This window comes from Curcuma longa, chromosome 3 (genome assembly GCF_044706935.1).
Source record: "Curcuma longa cultivar G26 ecotype Majalengka, Jawa Barat chromosome 3, ITB_CL_G26_1.1, whole genome shotgun sequence".
NCBI lineage: Eukaryota > Viridiplantae > Streptophyta > Magnoliopsida > Zingiberales > Zingiberaceae > Curcuma > Curcuma longa.
Window position 1 is genome coordinate 5,703,094 of NC_133863.1, and position 25,185 is coordinate 5,728,278.

The following is a 25,185-nucleotide window of genomic DNA, read 5'->3' on the forward strand; positions in this document are numbered from 1 at the left end:
ATGCAGTAGGTGTATTATTTGGTAAATGACACCCACCGCGTGTAGTATAATAATAAAACACTTAAAAAGTAATTAAGATAATTAAATTTTAAATTTTATTAGGGAAAACTATTTTAAAATTTGACTTTGAATATTCATAAACTATGCTCAAATTTACTGTGGCCACATCTTTTTTCCCATTATCAAAAAATAAACATCGAATTTTTATAAAATTCCAACTTACAAATAAAGGGAAAAAATTGAATTAATGAAAAGGGCGTTCTTATATACCATTAGTGAACAAATTAGTCTCCCTCAAATCTACCCACGACATTTATATCCCTTTTGTATAGCGTAATTATATTGTTTTTGTGATTAAGATAATTAAGTGGGGCCTTAATTTTGATTGCTCATTAATTCAGAAAGAGAAAAGTATGTGGCTTTTGATCAAGTGCATGACAAGGAAAACCACGTTAATGTCGCATTAAACACAGATTAGATCGATCATTAAAGTAGCAGTTGAGATGTTGATTGATGAACAGCGATATATTAATTATAAGCTCATAGTCCAACCATAAAGTATTTCATATTTCTATCAAATGTGACAGTTTTTTTGGTTCAGTCTGAAATAATAAAGTCAAATTTCCGTAAAATATGAGAATTATAAGTTCAAGGATTATTAGGAGAAACTGCAGTCGCTATGGTATTGGTGGTAAGCAAATCTTGATCTCTTAAGTAATTCTGTGTGGTGATAACCAACTCAGCTATGTACGCAAGATATAATGCATTCTCAAACTATTATAGTTTATCATATAGGACATATTTACAACGATTAAACTATCGATGATGTTGAATCACCACGGCCAAGAGTGATCGTGCTTTTAGATTTTTTTAGTGGATGAAATATAAGATTAGACCGTCCATCTCGAGATTAATCAACTCGTAAGCACTGGATGTTCAATTAAAAAAAATGATAAGCGCATCTTGAGGCTCCTCATATATCGACAATTCGAAACTCAAGAAGTGTAAGAAAATCATCTTCTGTGTTTGAACTATTAGGATTACTGAGCTATTATGTGGACTGTCATTTATGTTTCAAATTTATTTTGATAGTCAATGAAAAATTTTACGGGACCAAATCGCCTCTAAGATTAATCAAGTGTAAGACATGAACATATGAAATATATATAAAAAAAATGGATGTTTAGGTAAAAAGCGTCAGAAAGATGGATCAATTCAAACAGTAGGTGAGAAACGATTTTTTTTTTCTACCCCAAAAATTAAGTCTCCGGCTCACTTTCAATGACCCGAACCGAATCAAAGATTGGAATAGTCCAACGACAAAAAGACTAACTCAATTAACAAAATTCTTTGTTGGACTGAATAAAATATATTTTTTGAAAAAATGAAAGTATGTACGTGATGCCACAGATGAATTGTTCACAAATCTTCCACATCAGATCAGCAATTCCAGCAAACCATAGCCATCGTCAACACATCGTCAACAGTTCGATCGGCATAAATCTCCTTTTTTGATTATTTCTTCGCTTACTTTTCGTCTCGTGCTTTCTACTTTTGACTATTTTCCACTCCTCAACTCCACAAATGGTAAAAATATATAGTTTCCTTCAGACTGAAGTAAATCTTTGTTCGATTGAAAAAAAAAATATTTAAAAAAATATAAAGTATCAACGTGATGCAGCAGATGACCAAAGATTGATCGCCAAATCTTCATTCCACATCAGAGATCAGCTATGCCATCTGGTGCTGACGCCACTGCCGTTATCAAACCATATCATCGAAAGCTTGATCGACACGAATACGGATCAGCAGATGACCAAAGTATTTCTTTTCTCTTGCTTTTTGCAGAAATTTATAATCTGTAATGCTATTTAATTAGTCGAATTTGGAGTTCAGATGCTTCGAATTGTTAAAATGATGAGATTTTTGTCTAATTTTTTCGCGTTGATGATACCGCGGAGCGGCGTTCGCCGGGAGAAGGTCGTGCGCATCCATTGCGCCGACGCCGACGCCACCGAGTCGTCCTCCAGCGACGAGGAAGGCGGCGGCGCCCGAGCCCGGGCTAAGCGGCACGTCCAGGAGATTCGCGTCGAGGTCGCCCGGCGGAGGAGCGGCCACGATCGCCGGGGTCGGTTCCGAGGCGTGCGGCGGCGGCCCTGGGGGCGGTGGGCGGCGGAGATCCGCGACCCGGCGAAGCGGAAGCGGCTCTGGCTGGGGACCTTCGACACGGCTGAGGAGGCGGCTGCGGTCTACGACGCCGCCGCGGTCCGCATGAAGGGTACCGGGGCAGTGACCAACTTCCCCACCGCTGACAAGGCGGCGGCAGGTGGCGATTGCGAACACGAGTCGGCCGCCACTGGGGACGGCGATGGCGACGGCGACGAAGTAGGGAGGACTACATTTGATTTCTTCGGCGACGCTGACGTCGACGTCTTCGGGGTCTGCATCGAGCAAAGTTTGCACTCCGCGACTGAGTTGTACTCGCCGAGTCTGCCGCTCAGGGAGGGGGACATCACCGAGTTGGCCGGGTTCGACGCGGACGATTTCCTGGTGGAACTCGGTCAACTTCTAGGATGAAATGTCGATCGTATCCCCGACGCAGCAAAATTTTACAGTTTCATTAAGAACTATGAAGGGTGTTCACGTAAAAAAGACTATTAAAGAAAGGTCCACGTATAGATGAGCGATATTTAATCGTTTTCCTTGAGGTTTGCGAAATTCTCGTTTGAGTTACATTGTAAAAGTTTTTATTGTAAATAATTTCTTCGCCTTCTCTAGTTTGAACAAAATTAAGTTAGAAATAATGCATCCAACAAATTATTTATTTAATCTAGTGCAATTTTTATTTCTTTCAATTGGTCATTTTACATAAAAGATAAACAATTGAATAATTTATTCAAGTAGAAACAATTAATAACCATCCTATATTTCCCCTTTTTATTTATTTCGCATTAAAAAAATATATGATTTATTGCCTTCTTTTTTTTTTTTGTTTATTTCGCATTAACAAAAAAAGATAAACAGAAAACTAAGCCGAGTTCAATTAATTAGAGCTAATAAGTTAATTAAAATTTTCTCAACTCTTTTTTTTTAAAATTTCCTTTAATAGTACAATATTGTAGACACGCGCTGCAATTTATCAATCGAAAAAGGAAATAAATGCAATTACATGACTTCAATTAAAGCAACAGTAGTAGAAGGATACAGGCTTATTTAACACACTATAATCACCATAATCTTAATCAACGTGCATCAAATAATTAACGCAAGCGTAAGTGCAAATTTGTAATCGACTTCATTCACAGCTTCGCGGGCTTGCAGACGACGGTGGAGTGCGTCATGATCTGGAGGCTGAACTGGCCGGCTTTCTCCGCCGTGTCCACCTTGTCCTTTCCCGGCGGCGGCAGCAGCTCGAAGTTGTGGACGAGACGGCCGAGGGCGATGCCGATGATGGGCAGGGCGAGGACGATTCCGGGACAGCTTCGCCGGCCAGCGCCGAAGGGCAGGAAACGGAAGTCGTTGCCGTTGGCCTCCACGCCGGCCTCCTCCTGCAGGAACCGCTCCGGCCGGAACTGCTCGGGGTCCTTCCACAGGGCCGGGTTGTTGGCCAGCCACCAGGCGTTGACCAGGATCTTGCTCTCGGCGGGGATATCGAAGCCACTGAGCTTGGCGTCGTGCAGGTTCATGTGGGGGACCAGGAGTGGGATGGCCATCCGCAGCCGAAGGGTCTCCTTCACCACCGCGTTGAGGTAGGGGAGGCGGACGAGGTCGGGCTCCGTCAACTGGGCCGACCCCAGGACGGAGTCGAGCTCTCGCCGGAGCTTGATCTGGATCGCCGGGTGGTTCACCAGCTCCGCGATGCCCCACTCGATCGACCACAGGGTAGTCTCCAACGCTGCAGTTTGTTCAGATTCAACGCCGTAAATATATAAACTTCCTTCACGCGAAAAAAAGAATACAGAGGAAAAGTAATGACCGGCGACGTTGATGTTCTCGACGATGTAAAGGACATTGTCGTAGTTGATCTCGCCTCTCCTCTCCGCGTCCAAGATGTGATCCATTGCGCATTTGAGCTCAAACTTCGATCCCTTCTCCTCCATCATCTTCCTGTTTTCGGAAACGTTTAGCCCAAAAAATAAACCTCCGCTAGAAATTCGGAAAAACAGAGAGATCGAAGAAAGCAAGCCACGCACTTCCTCTCGGCGACGAATTGTTCGTGGAAGAGTCGCAACCGGCGGTCCTTCACCTCCCTGCACTTGTTGAGGTATCGCCTCAAGAAGGGCCTCAGCACTGGGATGAAGTCGCCGTAGTTAAACTCGAAGCTCTGAGACAGACGACTCCGCTCGAAGTTGATCGCCTTCAGCTTGTTGAACAGGGGATCCTCCTCGCTCTCGAACCGCCTGTCGAACATGATCCGGAACATGTTGTTGTACATCATTAGCTGGAGGCGTCGCCGGATCACCACCCCCTCGGTGGCCGCCTTCGGATTTCTCCTTAGCTCCTCCACCAACAGCCGCATCTCCTCCTCCCACCCCTCTCTGTTCTGCTGCACTACCTGCTCAACAGAGACCCGTCAAAGTTGGAATTTTCACGGATGAAGGAAGGGTTTCGAATCGATTCATACCTTGTTGGTGAAGAAGGGGACGGTCATGATGCGGCGCATCTTGCGCCAGTGGTCTCCGTAGACAGTGAAGACCATGTCCTGTCCCTTTCCGGTGAAGATATCGAGAACGACGTTGCGGGTGCGGGAGCCGAACTCGACGCCCTGCGCGTGGAGGACCTCGCGGGCTAGCTCGGGGAGGAGACGACCACCAGGTTGCGGACGCCCATGAGCAGGTGGAAGATGTCGCCGAAGCGTTTGGCCATGCCGGTAAGCATGCGATGGTTGAGGTCGTCGCCGACCTGGAGCCAATTCCCGAAGATGGGTACTGGGCGCGGCCCCGGCGGCAGCTTAAACCGCTTGCCGCACAGCTTCGACACCACGATCGCAAGCGTCACGGCCGCGAACAGCCCCAGAAGTGCCTTCTCCGCGAAGACCAAATCCATGGTGGCACTGCAGGGACGGAGAGTACTGCGCCGACTCGGTGTTCGACATCGGAACTGAAAGAGAAAAATATATAGACGGAAGCTCGACGGCGATCCCTGGTTACTTGACGGTGACGGAGTCGACCGATCTGCTGCTAAAATTTCAAATCTTACCGTTGACTTGGCGCCATGTAGTTGGAGGCTATTGCCCATTTCAAAGTCAACTGTTGGATTACATAATTTTAGTTGAATAATGTATGCATACAAAAGTAATCAAAATCATTTAGTCTTCTAAATGCCTTCTAGTACTTCTATTTCGTCATTAAAATATTATTTTTAATATCAAAATGCTTTCCCTTTATTATCGATTAATAATATATAGATAAATATAAACACAAATTATTGAGGGTAATATAAGAAAAAGATTGTTAAACGTTGGAGGTATTTAAAAAATTACCTTATTTTTAATTAATTAATGTGGGAAACAGCTATAAATATATATATTTGTGCCAGATCAATTGAAATTGGATAAGAAAATAACAAATACAAGTTGCTTCGACTTGATCCATTTGACTTTCTCTATAAATAAAAGAAATGGGAAGAGTACCGTACAGCCTTCAAAGTGAGAAGGAAGAGTTGACTTAATTATTTTTAGGGCTGCATGAGTTAACTCAATCAAACCCTTCTCTTGCAACGTGAAGGGCATTAACTATATGCCAAAATTTATTTAGACATTTTTACAAACTTAATTAATTGTGTCTGGCCAATCAGTATAGTTTCTTAAATAATTGATCAAAGGCAAGTTGATCAAGTCAAAAAGTTGACCATGTGTTTTTTTTTTCCATGTAGTAGATAGATAAGAATAACCCTTTTTTTTTTTTTACATTACTGAAGACAACTGCAAATTTCTACTTATTCTCACCTACCATTAATTTATCCCAATTTTTTTCTTCATATTATATCCACCAATAAATAAATAAAAGGAACATATTCCTCTTTGTTATGATCGACAGACAGATGATCACAACTCTGTCTCTCATCTCTTGTTCTCTTAATTATCCTTCTAATTCAGAAACTTCAGATGAGTGAAGAAAAGCATCATCGCCGTGAAGGATCATGAGCCTTTCTTGGCTCGCTGTTGCTGCCCTTGTCTAGCTGCTTCCTACGTCTTTAGAGGCCTCGGGAGATGCCTCTTCGTCGTGTCCTTCCCCGTGCTGCAATGTTTCAGGCTCGACGACCGTCGCCACCGCCACTGCCACCACCACCACCACCACCACTGCAGACATTTCCGGTGATCCAACTCGGCCGACAGGATCCAGAATATGTAACCATGTATATATGTTCTTGTTTCAAATACCTCTCAATCCTCCAGCTCTAAAGAAAGTTATCTGAAGGTTGAAACTTTTTTTGTGCTTGCCTCTCAAAAGAATAAAAGGAATAATATTTAAAAAAAAAGCCTCAAAAGAATGGCCTTTCAGCTGTTACAACGTCTGATAGTAAACAGTGATGGCAAATCGAGGCTATTGAATGCTGAGCACGACCCATTCGCATTAATTATGGGCGTTTATTGTATTAATAATAAAAAAGGCCCAGCACAATGCCGGCAAAAGGTGTGGTCCGGAAACAGCAGTGGGCCGAAAACCCTAACTCCTCTTCTTGAACTTTTATTGAATTTTTAAAAAATAAAGGAGTTTTTTTTTTTGGATAAATCGGAGAGAAGAAGACGACTCCCACAGTTCTCTTTCACCTTGGATTCTGCCACCAGTGCGTTATAACACTGACCGGACTCCATTCTTCACTTCATTTCCTCTTCCACCAACCTCTCTCTCTCTCTCTCTCTCTGTTGCACTTCCGCCATTTGCATTGAACACCTCAATAAACGCAGCAGCAAAGGCTGTTCTTGCTCTGTGCTTATTACTATTCCCCTTACCTCCCGAAACCAAATTCCATATCATTTGCTCTGCGACTGGTTTGTTCCTCCGTTCCCTTGGTAAAGATCTCTCCTTTCCGCCGTTTGCTTCTTCCGGTGCACAAAAAGATCTCATCTTTGAACTCGGGGACCCTCGATCTGAGCTCAGCGAACCCAGCCAAGATGAAAAGCTTTCATCTTGCAGCCATTTTCCTGGTTTCGTTCCTTTTCCTGCTCGTCGAATCCGGCACTACGTCCTTGAACGATGACATCCTCGGCCTGATCGTGTTCAAGTCGGGGCTTGAAGACTCCCAGTCCAAGCTCTCGTCTTGGAACGAGGACGATGAGAGCCCCTGTAACTGGGTTGGCGTCCGATGCGACCCCAAGTCGAGCCGCGTCACCGAGCTCAACCTCGATGGGTTCGGTCTCTCCGGCAGGCTCGGCCGTGGCCTCCTCTGGCTTCGGTTCCTCCAGACGCTGTCCCTCTCGGACAACGACTTATCAGGTAGTCTCAGCCCTGATTTCCTCCGCCACGAGAGCCTCCAGTCGCTGGATCTCAGCGCAAACAGCCTCTCCGAGGCGATCCCGGACGGGTTCTTTGGACAATGTAGGTCCATTCGCGACATCTCCTTGGCGAAAAATTCCATCTCGGGGAAGATTCCGTCTGATGTGGGCGCTTGCTCCACCCTGGCGGCGCTGAACCTGTCGGCGAACCAGCTTTCCGGTTCCTTGCCGAGCCAAATTTGGTCTTTGAATGCATTGAGGTCGCTCGACCTCTCTTACAACTCTCTGGATGGAGAGATTCCCTCTGGAATCAGTAAAATGTTCAATCTGAGGGCTATCAGCTTGAGAAGCAACAAGCTCACCGGCCGGTTGCCGAACGACACCGGAGACTGCTTATTGTTGAAGTCCATAGATGTAGGAAATAACCAGCTGTCAGGAGACCTCCCAGAATCTCTGAGCAAACTGTCTACGTGTTCCTACCTGAGCTTGAGTTCAAACTCTTTCTCCGGGGAAGTTCCAGCGTGGACTGGAGAAATGAGCAGCCTTGAAACCCTAGATTTGTCGAGGAATCAGTTTTCTGGTCCAGTTCCAAGCTCACTGAGCAATCTCCAACACTTGAAAGTGCTGAAGCTTTCTGAAAATAACTTCAATAGCACTGTGCCGGATTCACTGGCTGCCTGTAGGAGCTTGCTGGAAGTGGATTTTAGTCGGAACTCATTGACGGGGAATCTTCCAGCATGGGTTTTCGAATCAGGATTCGAGCAAATTTTGTTATCAGGGAATAAGCTTACAGGACCGATCGAATTCCCTCCAGTTACAGATTCAACTCTCCAGAAGTTGGATTTGTCTGACAATGCCTTCTTCAGCAAATTCCCAAAGGAAGTCTCGAATCTTAGAGGCTTAACATTCCTCAATCTATCATACAACTCACTATATGGTTCCATACCAGCAAGGTTGGGTGAGCTGAAATCTCTCATAGTTGTAGATGTTAGTGGAAACGGGTTAAGCGGAAAAATACCAGAAGAAGTTGGCCTAGCAACATCCCTCAAGGAGCTGAGGTTGAAGAAGAATTCTCTCACTGGAGAAATTCCAAGTCAAATAGGAACTTGCTCTTTACTTGCGTATTTGTGAGATCCTTATCTTTATTTTTTCTTTCAAATAATAGTTCTTCTGGTATAACGGATTTTACGGTATAATGGATTTTAGCTTCATTTGGACTAAATCTCTATTGATAAAGTAGCTTGATTTAACTGTGCTTAGCATTTCTATCTCTACTTCTAAACATTGTTCATTGTTTGAATTGTTCATGCAGAGATCTTTCTCAAAACAATCTTACTGGAGCAATTCCTGAAGCATTGGCCAATCTCACGAATCTCCAAGTTGTTGATTTATCCCTCAACCAACTCTCAGGAACCATTCCTAAGCAACTCTCTGACCTCCCCCACCTCCTTTCCTTCAACATCTCCCACAATCAACTTTCCGGAGACCTCCCTGCAGGAAGCTTCTTCAACAAAATCCCTCCCTCATCCGTAACAGACAACCCGGGACTTTGTGGATCAGCTGTCAACATCTCTTGCCCTGCATTCCTTCCAAAGCCTATTGTACTTAACCCCAACTCATCATCACCGGACTCATTGTCGAACACCGTGTTTCCATCAAGCAATGGCAGCCACAAGAAGATTGTGTTAAGCATCTCGGCTCTAGTTTCTATCGGAGCTGCTGCTGTAATTGCCATAGGCATCATTACAATTACTGTTTTGAACCTCCGTGTTCGTGCTGCTACATCCAATTCTGCTGCAGAATTGGCTCTCTCGGATGAATATGTTAGCCATTCTCCGACCACTGATACTAACTCTGGCAAGCTTGTCATGTTTGCTGGTGGTGACCCTGAATTCAGTGCTGGTGCCCATGCTGTTCTGAACAAAGACTGTGAGCTGGGTCGAGGAGGTTTCGGTTCAGTTTATAAGACAGTTCTCAGAGATGGCCGATCTGTGGCAATAAAGAAGCTTACAGTCTCAAGTTTAGTGAAGTCTCAAGAAGATTTTGAGAGGGAAGTCAAAAGGCTGGGGAAAGTGCAACATCCAAATCTTGTTGGCCTTGAAGGCTATTACTGGACTCCTTCACTTCAACTTCTTATATATGAGTTCATATCAGGTGGAAGTCTTTACAAGCACCTCCATGAGTGCTCTACCTCTAACACCCTCTCATGGCAAGAGCGTTTTGATGTGATTCTGGGAATCGCAAGAAGTTTAGCATATCTCCATCGGCTCAAAATAATACACTACAACTTAAAATCGAGCAATATTCTCCTTGACGGTGCTGGCGAGGCAAAGGTAGGGGACTATGGATTGGCAAAGTTGCTGCCAATGCTGGATAGGTATGTGCTTAGTAGCAAGATACAGAGTGCGCTCGGTTATATGGCACCAGAATTTGCTTGTCGTACAGTGAAGATTACAGAGAAATGTGATGTATATGGATTTGGAGTGTTAGTGCTTGAGATTCTGACAGGAAAGAGGCCAGTGGAGTATATGGAGGATGATGTGGTGCTCCTTTGCGATTGGGTAAGAGAGGCACTGGAGGATGGAAGGGCGGAGGAATGCATTGATGAAAGACTTTGCGGGAAGTTTCCTGTCGAAGAGGCTCTTCCAGTCGCAAAATTGGGATTGATATGCACCTCTCAGGTGCCATCTACCAGGCCAGATATGGTTGAAGTTGTGAACATCCTAGAGATGATCAGATGCCCTCAGGATAATCAGGAGGAGGAGCTTTCTTGATGGTTCGGTCCAGAATCTCTTATCCAGCCTCCGTGAAACTCTACGACATAAACCAATTATATGGTAGATACCTAGAATGATGAACTAGCATGGTAGATGAATTTGGTTTGCACGAAACAAAAGTAAAAAAAAAGAAGGCCTAGCTGCTACAGAAGTAGCTTGACTAACAAACTGCAAGCCAGAAATCCTTATGAAAGTTAAATGAGGTTTTTTTCCTTTCTCTAGTATTCTTGTGCTGCTGCAAGGTGGATTACATTCACCAGGTTCTTATTTGTATAACCTTCTTAAGTTGCATTTTACCTTTCATGCTTCTTCGCTAGCTTCTGTTACCAATGAAAACATGGTTTCTTAGAAGCAGGCTGGGTAAAAGGACAATGTGCAACTCTTTATGTCAGTATGTTTTGAGTGTAATTTAGGAGGTTGATCTTGATAAATCAGCTTCGAATTCCTTTTACGCAATGTTATAGTTTTCTTACTCTTACGGTTTCCTTTATGGATGCATCTGGATATCCATGTTGTTGAATTCTGAGTTTTTCCGATTTGAAGTTGCAGTCCCAAGCCACTAGATCATTCCATTCATCTTCTAGCAGTTAAATCTGAAAGGTCCTACTGGTGTTCAAATATTGTTAGCTCATGTTTCTCCTTCCTTGTCCAATTCTCAAAACACTGCCATACTTCCATGCTCTTTGCTATTAGTTACTGCTTCTGACAACAAAGGCAGAAAGTAGCAGGGCAAAGGGTTTCTACTGAGATACTTTGAATTTAGTAAGAAAAAAAAGTCCAACTCATTAGTAAAAACAACAATAGTACTTGAGCTCGCATAGATAATGCTGCAACAGTGTGTTTCTTTTTCTTTTTCAAACTCATGCACTTGTGGACGTTCAGAAGTGAGATCAATCACATGGTAGAAGCTCATTTTCTGACATGGCTCAGAGAGCTTCTCAGTAAACATTAGAAACAGGCTCACTAAATCTGTCAAGTATGTTAAAGATCTAGAATTTATTTGACTACAGCAAAACAGTGGCATGTCAGACAGTTGACTGAGCAAGATACATAGAAAAAGAAAGTGTTTTTTTTTAACTGTGAGAATCTCCAGTAGTAAAGTGATTATAAAATACAGTCTATAAATCAGATCGATAATTTAGTGAATACTGGACCACCAAAAAATTGTCAATAAACTTCAGTAAAATGGGTTTTACCTGCTCTTGGAACGTAGCCAGTGTTTGCAAGTTTGAGAAAGGGATGCATGCAGGTCCTTGTCATCACATTTATATCTTCATCCTCTCAGGCTCAGCTGTACATGCAGACTCATCTACAGATGCAGCAGCACATACAGCTCATATTTTGGGGTTTCATGTGTAGAATTCTGATGATAAAGTGATGATAAATTTAAGGGTCTCATACTGTCATCTTTATAGTTAATGATCAGGTTACTGTATTCTTGGCATTTAGTTAATGATGATTTGCTAGATATGATTCTGCAAGGTTACTGTAATTGATCAGGTTCCAAAAAAGTGCTTACATTGTCTTTTGGCGTGGAGCTTCTGATGTTGAAAATTTCGATACAGGACAAGGAAGAAGGCCTCAATATTTCTTTACTGGAATTGTCTTGTTCCAAGCTCCATTAAGTGGAGTCCACTGGTTCGAGAATTGGACTGCTGCTTCAACTTTTATTTCGATCGAACTAGTTGAACTAAAGAAAGAAATCGGTTTAGCAGTCATCTCGATTCTATTTAAATGATCCTGCTTCTAATGCCTTATCTTTAACTCTCCTTAGAGTTGAGGCATCTAGCTATTATCTGTAATGTCTACCTAAATCCCTGTCTTGCTCTAATACCCACAAGGAATCTTACATATTAAAATGAGGCAGGCACTAGCAACGCATCAAAAGGGCAATTAGATGTTTCTTTCTTTCCTTTTTTAAAAAAGGTGCAAATTGGAATGAGAGAAGGGTTGACTGTAAAGAAAGAAAAACTATTCCACCACTACCTCTTGTCTTGTTCCTCACTCAGCATGATACACTTGCAGTTCTCAGTTAAAAGCAGCTTGTAGGACCTCGAGAGAACGAGAAACAATAAGTTATTTAAATCACAAAACCATGATTTGATTGTGGCATGCTTACTTTTGTATTATTATGTCTCCAGCACAACCATAAATAATGTTGGTCTGGTGCTCTGGTGCTTTTGGTACACCCCTTTTGATGAGATTAAGATTAAACAATTCAGTGTAGGACAGGGGATAACCTGAGGCCTTGGTGATTCTTAATTTTTCCTGATATTTCTGGTCCAAAATCTGATTCACTTTGAAAGATTGTTTGCAGTCTCAGAAAGTTTTTGACTGCCAATGAAGAAGCACTTCCATTGGGGCCTCAGAGCACAAAAGATGATGCCTCACAGCTCAGAAAGTTGATGGAGCAGCTGGAGCACTCGCACCAACTTCAACTTTAGTGGCAACAGACCTGGAAACTGCAAAGCAACAGTTCATTGGGTTTCTAGGAAGGAAGAGAGACTTCATCAGTGTTAAAACCCATGCCACTATTGTAGAATGCAACTTGTACTGAGAAAAAGAAGTGCTCTTTCAGCAAACAACAGTGTTTGAACCTGCCTGAAAGATTAAAGAACAAAACAACACTATTGGGGGATCAAAGATAGGCTCAATTGGCTCAAAAAGATCTGGAAAATGGGTTTTAAATGAATAAAAAAGGCTCAAAAACCATAGAAAAGAAAAAAACAAAGCCACCCTGGGGGAATTGGGCCCTCGACCTACAGGCCCATTATTTATAAACTATGAAAGCCCAGTCGGCGGAAGGTGAAGCCTAGTCTCGACTCACCAGCGGTGACCATAACGCGTCTCTTCCCCAATCACCACGAGCCCTCGACTCAAACCCTTTGTCGACGAGCTGATGCAATCCTCGATCGATGACTTCGCTCCACGCGCCTTCTTCTCTCGTTCCTGTGCTCTCCTTTCCACGCCGCTTCCTCAGTGAATCCCTGCTCTTCGATTCTTCTTTGGTAGACAAATATCCTTCCACTGCCAACTTCCATCGAGGTAAGTCTGTTCATCTCAAGGCACTATTTTGCTTGCGAAGAATTACCTTAAGGAGCACGGTAGAGCCGAAATTTCTTGACTTTAGGAGGTGTAGAGGATTAGGCATACAGAAGGAAGCAGATTTGCTCAGTTCCGTTGTGGAAGTTGGTAGCATGGAAGAAAAAGGCGGAATTTGTGATTTTGCTATGGAAGAAAGCGGAGTGGTTAAATTTGAGAAGAATGATAATCGCTTTCGTAGAGAAGAATTTGAGCTTATCGAAGAGGAAGCTTTCAGTAGGATTGCGGAAGCTGGCGATGACAAAGCAAAGGACAAAGAACAGGATGCCAATGTTAACTATGCAAAAGAAGAGAGTCAATTCTGCCTCAAAAAAGTCGGCAGCAGCTTGGATGCTGTTGGCCTGGTCAAGATATTTATCAAGCTGCCTATCGAAGAACGTGTGAAAATTCTTGATCTTTTTGAGTCCGATGAAAGAAATTTGACAATTTCTGATTACAATGACATTCTAAAAGCTTTGATGAAAGCTGGTGAGTACGAGTATGCTGTTAACTTCTTCTCCAAACTTCCATGTGAAGGGATAGCACCAGACTTCTGGACCTATTCGATCATGGTACATTGCTTCTGCAAGAAGAATGAACCAGACAAGGCAAAGCAAACTTTAGAAGACATACTCGAAAGAGGGTATCATCCAAACCATGCCACATTCTCTTGTTTGATCAATTGTTTGAGCAAGAGGGGGAGAATGAAAAAAGCCTTTGAAGTGTTCGAGATAATGCTCCAAACAGGTTATGAACCATCTATCCGTGAGTACAATAGTCTGATCAGAGGTTTGTGCTATGTTGGTAGGTTAGAGGAGGCATTTGAACTCTTGAAAAAGATCAAGAGTTCTTCCACACAACCTGATATATACACATACACACTGCTCATGGATGGCTTTTGCATGGTTGGAAGATGTGATGATGCAATGGAATTGCTCAAGGAAGCAGAAGAGATTGGTCTAGTGCCAGATATCGTCACTTATAACAGTGTCCTCAATGGATATTGCAAGGCAGGCAGGCCCTTGGAAGGGCTTCGTCTCTTGAAAAAAATGCAAAGAGGAGATTGCCAACCAGATTTTATTAGTTACACTATCATTTTACAAGGCATGTTGCGACAGGGCGAGTTTTCTGCAGCTTGGAGAATTTATAAGAAAATGAGGGATGCTGGTTTTGTGGTGGACGAGCGTTGCATGAACACACTCCTCAGAGGCATATGCAGGCAACCTGTGATCGATGACAAGGTGCTAAAAGATGCTACTGAACTGTTCGAGTCAATAAAGGAAGTTGGTCATGATCTGTCACCTTACACATATTGCTTGATGGTCCAAGCTCTTGCTAGAGGAGGAGAAGTCGATAAGGCTTTGTTCCACCTCCATGAGATAGTGAGGAATGGTTATTCTCCTAGAATGATGACATTCAATGTCATTCTTCGCATTCTATGTGAACAAGGGAGATGTGATGATGCCATAAGTGTTTTGGTTCTTATGATTGACGGAGACAGAATTCCGAGTAAATTTTCATTTGGCATAACGCTCAGTGCGTTATGTGGACTGGGGCGAGTTCTGGAGGCCTTTGGAGTTTATGCAGCTGCAGTTAAAAGGAATGTAGTTCCGCATTGGAAACCACCTACAGGTCTCAACATGGAGAGAGTGTTTCAGTAATCTAAACTTGAAAATTTTAACTGCAGAGCCAGAAGCTTCAATGCTCAGAACATGGGCCATTTGATCGACCATCCTGGATGATCTATCGATCCACGAGGGCAAGCAAAGTGTTTTTTTTTTCTCCCAGCTGGTGGAAGTTGAGCTTCTCCCTGTTGGAGCTAGAATTTTGTTGGGAGGAGAAGATCAAGATGTGATGAAAGGCAACTACCACTGCAATTAGAACAGTGAGCAAAGGAAGCTTTGCAGATGGATAGCCTCGGTTCTAAGAACAAATGAAGCTATTTAGCTTGTTTAAGGCAAGAGGAGAACAAAGTTCAGTTTGAAAAGCTTCTCTGGTTCTTTAGATTTTGCTGTTTTTCAGCTAACAATTCTGTTGTCAAATTCAAAATTGTGTACGGCTAATTTTTAAATATTCTTATGTGGAAAGCATTGATAGTGATAGTAGTAGTTATGATGAGATGATAAGAAAGATAGAACAAAAATAATTTTCCCATTGCATTTGTAAATCTATACATACATCAGCTTATAAAGACAAGGCTTTCTAAACACCGATTATGTTCTTCATTTTCATGATTTTTTAATGGAAAATGTGCCTTACGTGAACGACAATGAATTCATATAAAGTTGGGAGTAAGTTTCATGAATTAATGTATGCGTGCTTCATTCATATTCTATGAAGTGCACAAGAAATTTTTGATCAATTAGCAAGTAAACTTCTCTTGATTAAAATATTTCGTTGATTAGGATATATTTCTAAGAAAAACTACGAGGATATATTTGTAAGATGATATTGCAAAATTCTGATAACTCCTAGTTGAGTATTTCTAGGAGGCTGACAGCTGGAATGCTCTTTCTGTTCATTGTATCACAATAAAAGGATTTTCTTATTCAAAATCAACACGAGATTATAGAGTGCTGGTCTAGTCCCGATGAAAATCCTCTAATGCTTAAGTTAGATGACTGAGATCAAAAAATAATAGAATGGCAGCAAAAATATTGGACATGTAGCAGAAGATGTGTGAGAAATGAGCATGAGGGATTGTTCTTCTTTTATAACTTTCACCAGGTATCAATAATTTTTATGTTATTAAATCCTCGGATTGCAACATCTGTTTTTATTCCTCAGCTTTGTTTTCATGCCACAATGCCTTATGATCTCGTCTCCCGATAATGTCTCATGGGACATTAATCTTTGTTATTAAGACTTGCTATTATTGCGGCTAACGTTTTTCCCAATCTCACCTTCATGTTACAATAATATCGAGAACTCTAGGACTTTGAATTTGGTTCTCGAGCACTAAATAATTTTGAAGTCATTACTGAGTACTTTTTAGCTCTGACTTTAATTTCCGAAAACTAAACGACTCCGAATTCGATTCTCAAACTCCCGGACTCCGACTCTCATCCCCAAATACTAAGTGACTTCAAACTCAGTTCTCGAGTATTCTCAGACTCTGATTCATATTCTCGAACATTAAGTGATTACCCCGATTCCCTAATACTCTCAGGCTCTGACTTTTATTTTTGAGCATCAAATGACTCCGAACTTGATTCTTGACTTTAAACCTCGTTCTCGAGTTCTCTCTGACTCCGAACTTCAGAGCCAAGCCAAGAACTCTTTTAAGTGAGAGCAACGACGATATTTTGATCCAATTCCACAAAGAAATTCTTATCCTGAAATATTTTGATGTTTATTTTGTTTATAATCTCGATCACAGCTTTTTACCAAGTACGAGTTTTTGGCTCATTGAGCACCTTCAGATATGCAGGATAAACACCCCGCCACTGACCTTCTGCAACACCTGCAGTTGGCAGACGACGAGGAAGAGGAGGAGGAGGAGGAGGAAGAAGAAGAGGAAGGCCGGGTGGTGGATCCAAATGAGTAAGTTGCATCGTTGTCCAGCGGTCCATGTCGAAGGAGGAAGTGGGAGACCGGGCCGGATGGGAGAGAGCCAACCGGTCGCCCATCTGATGGTGGGGAGCTATCAAAAAGGTGAAGTTTCCACGCATCCCTCTGTTTCTACAAAATTGGGCCACATACGGTGTTTTCCAAGAGAGAACTTTTTTTTTCCTTTGGATAACTGAAAGTTGGCATATCTTTTTGGATTAGTCACTTTAGAGCATCTGGAAAAAGGGGATGACTCCACCACCACTTACTTGAAACTATGCGAAATTGATAAAGACAAGACCATAATCAATATCTATCCTTTTACTTTTCTCTTCATTCTCCTCCACTGGTGCAGCGAACAGAGCCTGAGCCAATAACGCCAGTCAACAGTTTGAACCCAAAAAACAAAGAGTGTCATGAAGTTTGGCATACCCTCTAATCATCATGCATTCAATTTGTTTCAGGCTCGCCAAATAAATGCACAGCGCCACGTACGTTACTCCCAAATTCCAGTGGGCGGCCTGCGGTATCTCGCCGACACTGTGCCTCGGTGTCCTTGGAAAAATACACTACTGTAATAATTAATTAATTAATTAGAATCCAAAATAAACAAATTCGATAATAAACACTTGGCTGTGACTTGATCGCAATAATATTTCCTAATATAGAGAGTTTTCGATTCCAATTGACCCGGCGGCTGCGACGAGATGCCGACCACCGAACCAAACCGCGGCCGAAACCGCGTTTCGGTTCCATTGCGAGCCGCGTGTTGCTCACGACGAATAGTCCAGTCGCTGAATTGTGTGGAATCTTGTGGTCACTATTCATTGGACGGTAAGAAGAGAAGTACGACGATTTCAGCCGCACATGTGGGGGTTCGTTTTCGTCTGAGGAAGCAACCTGGAAATTGGCTGACGGTTATTTCCTGAAAATTATATTATATTTAATATTTTTAATCGTAATTTTTCGTTTTTCCTTTTTTTTTTGGACCGCTCGTTCGGTATTAAAATGGAACTAGATACCATCTGCCAGTTCCTCCAAGTTCGCGGCGTCGCGCTCCACGGTGAACACGGAACGAGCGGTAGAAGAGCATGGCCGACTACGTCGCCGGTGCTCCGCCTCCGGCCAAGATCATTTTCGGCACCTACGAGCTGGGATGGCTCCTAGGCCGTGGCGCCTCCGCCAAGGTCTACCACGCCCGCCACCTCCCTTCCGGACATTCTGTCGCTATCAAGGTCTTCCCTAAACCCCGACGCACAGTCGCCGCTTCCGCCTCCTCTGCTGATTCCTTCATAAGGGAGATCTCCGCTCTCCGCCGCCTCCGCCACCGCCACATCGTCCGCCTCCGCGAGGTCCTTGCCTCTCGCTCCAAGGTCTACCTCGTCCTCGACTTCGCCAAGGGCGGCGAGCTCTTCTCCCGCGTCGAGGACCGCGGCCGCCTATCGGAGGACCTCTCCCGCCGGCTCTTCCGCCAGCTGATCTCCGCCGTCGCCTACTCCCACTCCCGCGGCGTCTTCCACCGGGACCTTAAGCCGGAGAATCTCCTGCTAGACGATGCCGGCGACCTCAAGGTCTCCGATTTCGGATTCGCCGCTCTCCGTCCATCCTCCGACTGCGACCAACTCCTCCACACCCAATGCGGGACGCCGGCATACGTATCGCCGGAGATCCTTTCGGGGAAGCAAAGGGACGGATACGACGGGGCGAAAGCAGACATCTGGTCTTGCGGCGTGATCCTCTTCGTGCTCAACGCCGGCTACCTCCCTTTCAATGACCCCAACCTCATGTCCCTCTACCGCAAAATCTACTGCGGGCACCACCGCTGCCCGCGGTGGACCACGCCCGACCTCCGCCGCCTCATCGCCCGCCTCCTCGACCCCAACCCGGTCACCCGGATTTCAATCGACGGCATCCTCCACGACTCATGGTTCGCCAAGGGCCTCGACGAGGATCAAAAGGCGGCACTGATGCGGCCCTTCGCCGACGACTCGAAGCCCCACCATCGCTGCCTCAGCGACGGGGAGCTCAACGCCTTCGACCTCATCTCCTTCTCATCGGGGCTCGACTTATCCGGCTGCTTCACGGAAGGGATTCCGGACCGCGAGCGGTTCGTGGTGGCCGGCGCGACAGAGCGGATGGTGGAGCGGGTGGTGCAGGTCGGAAAGGGCGAGGGTTTGGTGGCGAGGAGGGAAGGCGAGAAGGGGTCGGTAGCGGTTGTTGAGAGGCAAAATGGGGATTTAGTAGTTAGGGTGGAGGTTCATCGGCTGCTCGGCGACATGGCGGTGGTAGAGCTGGAGAAGGGAGGAGCCGCCGGAAGCTTCTGGAACGAGAAGCTGAGGCTGATATTGGGAGCTACCGTCGGCTAGCTTTCCAAGAAATGTGCCATCGGGGCCGACTTGAGATTTTCGGTATACCAAGTACGTTTTTGTAAAAATACATGCGCGTGTTTACCTCATGTGGACTCGGAGAGCTCTTACGCGTTTAGTCCCAAACATTGACCAACAAGAACAGGGCAGCAAAGCTGACCAGAGGGAAGGCATAATTTATAAAGGAGATAGATGATTTATACACCTGTTGGATCATTGCTACCTAATGGAGAACTGATCATCCAAGATCTAGGGGCTCAACGAGCTTTTTCTTTGAGCCTATCCTTCCTAAGCCTCTCCAATTCCTTTATCATTTGCCAATGCTCCAAACTGAAGTTCTTTTCGCCAAAGCTTGCAGAAATTAACTCAGTCATCGTCAACCATCTGAAAGACAGACAGCGAAAACCTTGAACTAAGCAGTTTCGGTGTCAAATGCATTCAGCACAAACTTAGGTTAGCAAGAATAAAGGTAAACCTGTTCAATTCAGCACATCCCAAGCTTTTGTCTTCTTGCATGGAAGCAACCATTTCATCTTGCAGCATCTGCATTTTCCAAAATGTCAAGAGTTTCTTGAATGTTCCCCGTTAACATGTGACAAACTAGGGAAAGGAATTCAAGGTTGGGTGGCCAAGTACCAGATTCATTTCAGGTTCAATGGAGCAAGGGAGAGACCTCATAGTGGCCAAGTACCACCTCCATGCTTGCAAGTCTTCGATGGTTGCATTTATGGAAACAACAGACCTCGGAGAAAAGGGTAACACCAAATCTGCTGGAAGAATGCTAGATTTGGCTTCTGAGAGGATAAGTAGTTGGACATCAGCAGACATCTCCAACTTGTAATACTCAAAGTCATACTCCACCTGCATTTCATCAACTTAATTTCAGAATTCAGATACTAGCTAGCTATTTTATAAAGCAACAAAACAATTCTGAAAAACTGACTGATTACTTGTGGGCTTATGTACAATGACTGCAGCTATAACTTAATGCTGAGAGATTTGCAACAGGTAAATGCACAAGAAGTGCTAGAGAACAGTAATGAGATACTAGAAGAGATCAACAGGTAGTTTTACCATAAAGCTGAATGTGAATTTTCATCATGGTGGATCAAGGACAAGGTTACAACTCACCTTTTGTAATTCTAGTAAATTCTTAAGCAATCTAGCATTGTCAATGCCATTAGAACTGAGTGTTCCACTCTGCATACAGGTCTCATTGATCGTCACGTGGGTACCTCGTGCTAATTGCAGAACTCCAGCAACCAATCTGAAATGTTCCACAAACCACATTACTATGAACTCAATTCACAACAAGCACTATCACACTGACTTGAAGAGTGTCCTCCCTACCTTCCTGTCTTATTGTTCCTCCGGGGTTGAAGTGTTGCAGTGTTCAGGTAATCTAACGTGAGAGTGATATCTTGGGTGAAAGGCAAGAGTTTCTGGATCACTCCAGTGAGTTGGTGACCAAATATCGATACACTTTCCCTGGTGAAACCAGTAAGGTTTAGTGACAACTTGCCCACGGACATCACATCAACCTGAGCTCGTACCTGCTCAAAAAATACTAAAGCATATCAGACAAGAAATGACACAATGAAAAAGGACTAAACATACTCTTGAAAGAAGATGCAAGAGCAGGTATTGTGCTGCCAATTCATCGTTGCCAAGGATTGCAGTAAGATGAGAAAGTAAGGACTCCCGTATTCCTCTGGCAACATTAGATAAAGGCTGCAAAAACACATTTCAGTATTTTCAGGCTAAGGAATTGTAGAAATACAGATTCCTGCTTGGTTATAGTATGATGCCAAAATAAAATTAGTTAAATATAGAGTTGAAAGATGATAGTTTAAGGATGTATAAAAATTTTACCTCAAAAGCAAGGGGATTGGAAAGGAAATCTTGAGTATCCAACTTTCGACATATTAAACAGTGAAGTCGTGGTACCTGTATAGAAGCACTGATTAGGAGATCATTTTATTGGAGAGACAGAAGAAAAGTTAAAAACAATGTATCTAACAAGATTAATACTAAAAGGATTGAGCTCCACACACAAGCAACTCATGAGGGAGGCGTTTATTTAATGAGAAAAGCTGCTCATTTGTCATATCTAATAATTACTTGAACAAGAGATTTGTTCTTATTGAACCACAGGTGAAACACAATAAGCAATCCAATACATCTATTTGAAGGGTATTGCTTGTTGGATGAGAAATAATTTTTTCTTTAACCACACAAACTAAATGAAAATTCACAGCTAATATTAACAATCACCAACCTTGCTAGGAGGAAGATCTACTGTCGGGTCCTCAAAGAGGTCAAACATTGGGTCATCATAATCATCCTTATGAACAGCTAGGACTGGATCAAATGTGTAAATACCAATAAACTCAAAGACATCATTCAACTTTAAATGACTCTCTGGCAAATCATAGATCTGTATATATTAATGTTCCACAAAAAAATTGTTAGACTAAAAATTATACACAATCATGAAGACTGAACAATAATATTATGAAAAAGTACCTTCACTAAGCATGTAGGATAATTTGAATCACCACTTCCAAACACTGAATCATTACCATGATCCATCAAATCATCTGATAAACAAGACGAGCTGCATGTATTTTCATGTTCCTTCTGCAGGAGAAATAAGTGTGAGATATTTCAATCTGGATATAATTATCCATCAGAAAGAAATTCTATTGTTGCCAAACTTAATAAGCACAGCTATCTTAGCAGATACTAATAGAAAGGGAAAAGAAATATCCAAGTTTTCTTTCTAGTGTTAGATGGTAACAAACTTTTAGATAGAACACATTCTAAATCTGCTATCATATTTTAATAGAAGATTCAAAGCAGTATAAACTCAGACAGCCATTCATATTTCCTATAAGAACAGGCTACACAGATTATAAAAATTCAAAATGTCTAAAGTACTATTATAGAATCGCAAAAATTAATTAGACTGAAAACCAGCATTGCCTGTGATTGAAATAGCATATGAACAAGGCAAATGCCTTTTAGCTAAATCATTATTCCATCCTGGTAACAAAAAACAAATCTGATTCTTATAGAAGAGATACAGAGTACGCAATATATTGGTAGCAGCATAAAGATGCTGCATATTGTGTTGTTCTGGAGACTGTAGCAATATACTTAGATTCTGTTGCATATTGCATGTTTAATCCAGCAAAATTACAACTTCCTTGTACAATGATCACGACACAATATTTAGTAGAAATGTCTCAAACAACAAAAACATACTTTAGTTGGTAAAATATAAGCTTAACTACGCCTTGATTGTTTGCCTACAACACCTAGTTGTAGTGGTATTAGGACATCAACTTTTATGGATATCAACCATATCACATCAATATAAAGACTGACCTGCTTCTTTGCGTTTGGAGAAGAACCCAAATCACCATTATCAGATTCCTGCAGTGGAAATGCTTTGTAAGACAAAACTACAACTGTGAAAAACATTATTAGGCACAACTTAGATAAGAGGCCAAATAACCACATTTAAGTTCATATCTTCATCTTCTGAACCCCTTCCACGTTTTCCTACATGTTGGGATGTGGAACTAGAGACATTTTGAGTACTTGGAGTGGACGTAGTCTCTGTCACCCATGAATTCTGTCCTGGAACCTGGCAATAACATAGAATGACTAATTATGCTAAAAATATAAATGTCGATATCAAACATGGTATCATCTCATCTCCTTGATTTTGTTTTCCTATCATATGCTTCCATCTTGTTATATTACCTTTTGGTTTCCTTCTTATCCTTCGCACCCTGTTCTAAGGTTCTTACTCAGAAACAACTAAACTAAAAGTTTTATATCACATAGATGATCGAGTTGATATTTAGAATATAGCCACCACATGTACGAAGACAAATGTTAATCTCCAGACAAGGAAAATTAAGCTAGGAAAGAAGGAAAATAACTTAAACATATGATCAAAACAACCTGTTAAAATGGTCGACCTAAATCGAAAGTAAAACAAGAAAGACTACGAATGATGTCAGCAAGTATCTCTATCATGCCACAAACATGACTGTGGATGTGGATCCATGAACTATTCCCAGAGATGTGAAGATAAAAGCGAAACGGCTTACTGGAACGCAGTAAACAAGGTGTCTTTCCCAAAGTTGTGTTTCACATGCAGGTGGCAGCCGAATAGGAGAAAAGTCAGTAAATTTGTTCGTCCTCCATGATGATCCATCCTTCACAAAAATCAAGTTTTGCATTAAAAACGATCAAATAACTAACATCTAGAATAAAAATTAATGCAAAACAAGTACCTTGAAAGCTCCAACATATAGCTCATTGCCAAGCATATCTTGTACCATTCCCCTGAAGCGTACCAGCGTGTTGGGTTGAAGCCAACGCATGGACGATGAATCAATACTAGGAACCTGTAACATGGATCCATTGAATTGATCATCAGGTTAAAAAAAAGAAGTCATGTTAGTTGGCTGGAAGATCTAAATTTTACTTAGGGCACGAAGGAGACCCTTCGCTTGCTAAAATCCATAACTATCCGCTTGCATTTCATGGTAAAAAAGAATGACTAGATTTCATGACAGGATCCTAACAATAAATTTCCTACTCATAAGGCCACTCTCCTACGACCTAAAACGCGACAAATTAAAGGGGCTTGCTCGAATGATCTAGGTATTTCAGAGCCAGAATAGTTGAAAAGTCGTAGTAGAATCTACAGGATAAAAATTAATGGCTCCGAGACTTACCTGAGCGAGCCCACCCTTCTCGAAGAGAAAATCGCGGAAGAGATCGACGGCGCCCCAATCTTTGCCGCGGAAGATCGCCGCAGGGTCGACGTCGGTTGGCGACGACGCCACCGCCTTCTCGAACGTCTGACGCACAGCTCCGAGGGGATTAGCCAGGAAATCATACGGCAAACCCACCATTTTTCTCTCTCTCTCTCTCTCTCTCTCTCTCTCTCTCTCCTCTTGCCTCTAGCGGCCGTAGGTGGATGGAGACGGACTAAGTAGCCACCTTTTCCCGCCATGAAGAGGGCTTCCCGCCAACAAAAAAAACCGTCCGACGTGGCCTTCACTTCCCGCTAAAATCTGCGTGGAATAACGACACGCGCAAGTCACGTGGCTTCGATGCTTTTGGAGCGCTCCTGAACTCCGAATCTCCGATTACTCGTCTTCCAGGAAGATGGCCGAAGAGAGAACCTCTCTGTCGTCTGATAGACCGAGAAGAGTTTATCCTGCTTCTCCTGAACCGCGGGTGCGATTTTTTTTTTTTTTTGTGTTTTTTCGAGGATGTTTACCGTATCTTTCTTCAAGAAATTCGATTCTTGCGCTTGTAGCAGAGGATCATTTCTTATTTAACGTGCTCGATTATTTTCGTTCGTGTCTTGTATGATATGCATTGCATGCTTCTACTCCTTGAAGAATATGTTGTGTAGTTCTAATTTGTGGCAAAAATTGAGGATAAAAAAATGTTTTTAGGGTTTTAAGCTGTGCCTTGGAGTCATGTGTTTGATTGTAATTACTAATAGAGATCTCTTGATCTTAAGAATATCAACCAAAATACAACGTGTCGAAGATAGTCGATTAGGTCTTCTTTTACTGCAGATCACTACAGGGCGAAGAGTACGACACAGATCTTGCTAGTGGTCCATTTCTTTAAGCTTTGCTAGCGTACTATTATCAAAGATACACTTAAAATTAGAGACAGCAAAGGAAAGGTCCATCGTTTAATAAATGGCTCAAATATTCAATTCGTATTGCTTCTTTCCCAGAATACAGTTTATGAACCTGGAGACATCTAACCAAAAAAAATTCAAATCATAAAATCAAATTGTTGACAAACATTGATATCCTCTTGCTTATTGCCTTTTTCTCATTTGCAATGTTAATGTTTTACTTGCATATTATTGTTCTTGTTATTATGTGATGCTAAGCGTGGATGTGCTATGCACATTGTTAGCACT

At 42.7% G+C, this 25,185-nt stretch overlaps 5 protein-coding genes across 5 annotated transcripts; 3 read left to right on the forward strand and 2 right to left on the reverse strand.

The window, feature by feature from the left end:
• Positions 1 to 1,715: 1,715 nt before the first annotated feature.
• LOC141824853 (leucine-rich repeat receptor-like protein kinase PXC2) lies at positions 1,716 to 10,212 on the forward strand. Its single transcript, XM_074712187.1, has 4 exons — positions 1,716 to 1,821; positions 1,962 to 2,126; positions 7,191 to 8,565; positions 8,751 to 10,212. The coding sequence occupies exons 1-4, from the start codon at positions 1,734 to 1,736 to the stop codon at positions 10,210 to 10,212; spliced, it is 3,090 nt and encodes a 1,029-aa protein (XP_074568288.1). The 5' UTR covers positions 1,716 to 1,733.
• Positions 3,136 to 5,068, reverse strand: LOC141824094 (trans-cinnamate 4-monooxygenase-like). The gene is given in 5 exon segments (XM_074711330.1): positions 3,136 to 3,895; positions 3,977 to 4,107; positions 4,194 to 4,555; positions 4,625 to 4,794; positions 4,797 to 5,068. Coding segments are annotated over 5 exon segments (1,509 nt in total). The 5' UTR covers positions 5,047 to 5,068; the 3' UTR covers positions 3,136 to 3,299.
• A 2,918-nt stretch (positions 10,213 to 13,130) lies between the features above and the next one.
• LOC141824991 (uncharacterized) lies at positions 13,131 to 15,432 on the forward strand. The gene has a single exon (XM_074712349.1). The coding sequence runs from the start codon at positions 13,131 to 13,133 to the stop codon at positions 14,955 to 14,957; it is 1,827 nt and encodes a 608-aa protein (XP_074568450.1). The 3' UTR covers positions 14,958 to 15,432.
• Positions 15,433 to 17,890: 2,458 nt separating this feature from the next.
• LOC141823883 (CBL-interacting serine/threonine-protein kinase 11-like) lies at positions 17,891 to 19,503 on the forward strand. The gene has a single exon (XM_074711082.1). The coding sequence runs from the start codon at positions 17,937 to 17,939 to the stop codon at positions 19,209 to 19,211; it is 1,275 nt and encodes a 424-aa protein (XP_074567183.1). The 5' UTR covers positions 17,891 to 17,936; the 3' UTR covers positions 19,212 to 19,503.
• LOC141823884 (mini-chromosome maintenance complex-binding protein) lies at positions 19,469 to 24,148 on the reverse strand. The gene is made up of 14 exons (XM_074711084.1): positions 23,969 to 24,148; positions 23,522 to 23,635; positions 23,336 to 23,443; positions 22,732 to 22,863; positions 22,602 to 22,649; positions 21,738 to 21,851; positions 21,490 to 21,648; positions 21,084 to 21,158; positions 20,829 to 20,942; positions 20,562 to 20,764; positions 20,343 to 20,478; positions 19,848 to 20,072; positions 19,687 to 19,754; positions 19,469 to 19,595 (listed from the first exon to the last, which is right to left on the reverse strand). The coding sequence occupies exons 1-14, from the start codon at positions 24,146 to 24,148 to the stop codon at positions 19,469 to 19,471; spliced, it is 1,803 nt and encodes a 600-aa protein (XP_074567185.1).
• Between the last annotated feature and the right edge of the window lie 1,037 nt (positions 24,149 to 25,185).

Coding starts and splice junctions, on each gene's coding strand:
- LOC141823883 (XM_074711082.1), top strand. CDS start 17,937: ATGGCCGACTACGTCGCCGGTGCTCCGCCTCCGGCCAAGATCATTTTC.
- LOC141823884 (XM_074711084.1), bottom strand. CDS start 24,148: ATGGTGGGTTTGCCGTATGATTTCCTGGCTAATCCCCTCGGAGCTGTG. Junction 23,636..23,968: donor AGAAGGGTGGGCTCGCTCAG/GTAAGTCTCGGA, acceptor TCCATGTTACAG/GTTCCTAGTATTGATTCATC. Junction 20,765..20,828: donor TCTTGCATCTTCTTTCAAGA/GTATGTTTAGTC, acceptor TTTTTTGAGCAG/GTACGAGCTCAGGTTGATGT.
- LOC141824991 (XM_074712349.1), top strand. CDS start 13,131: ATGACTTCGCTCCACGCGCCTTCTTCTCTCGTTCCTGTGCTCTCCTTT.
- LOC141824853 (XM_074712187.1), top strand. CDS start 1,734: ATGCCATCTGGTGCTGACGCCACTGCCGTTATCAAACCATATCATCGA. Junction 2,127..7,190: donor AGGAGCGGCCACGATCGCCG/GGGTCGGTTCCG, acceptor CCGGCACTACGT/CCTTGAACGATGACATCCTC. Junction 8,566..8,750: donor TGCTCTTTACTTGCGTATTT/GTGAGATCCTTA, acceptor TTGTTCATGCAG/AGATCTTTCTCAAAACAATC.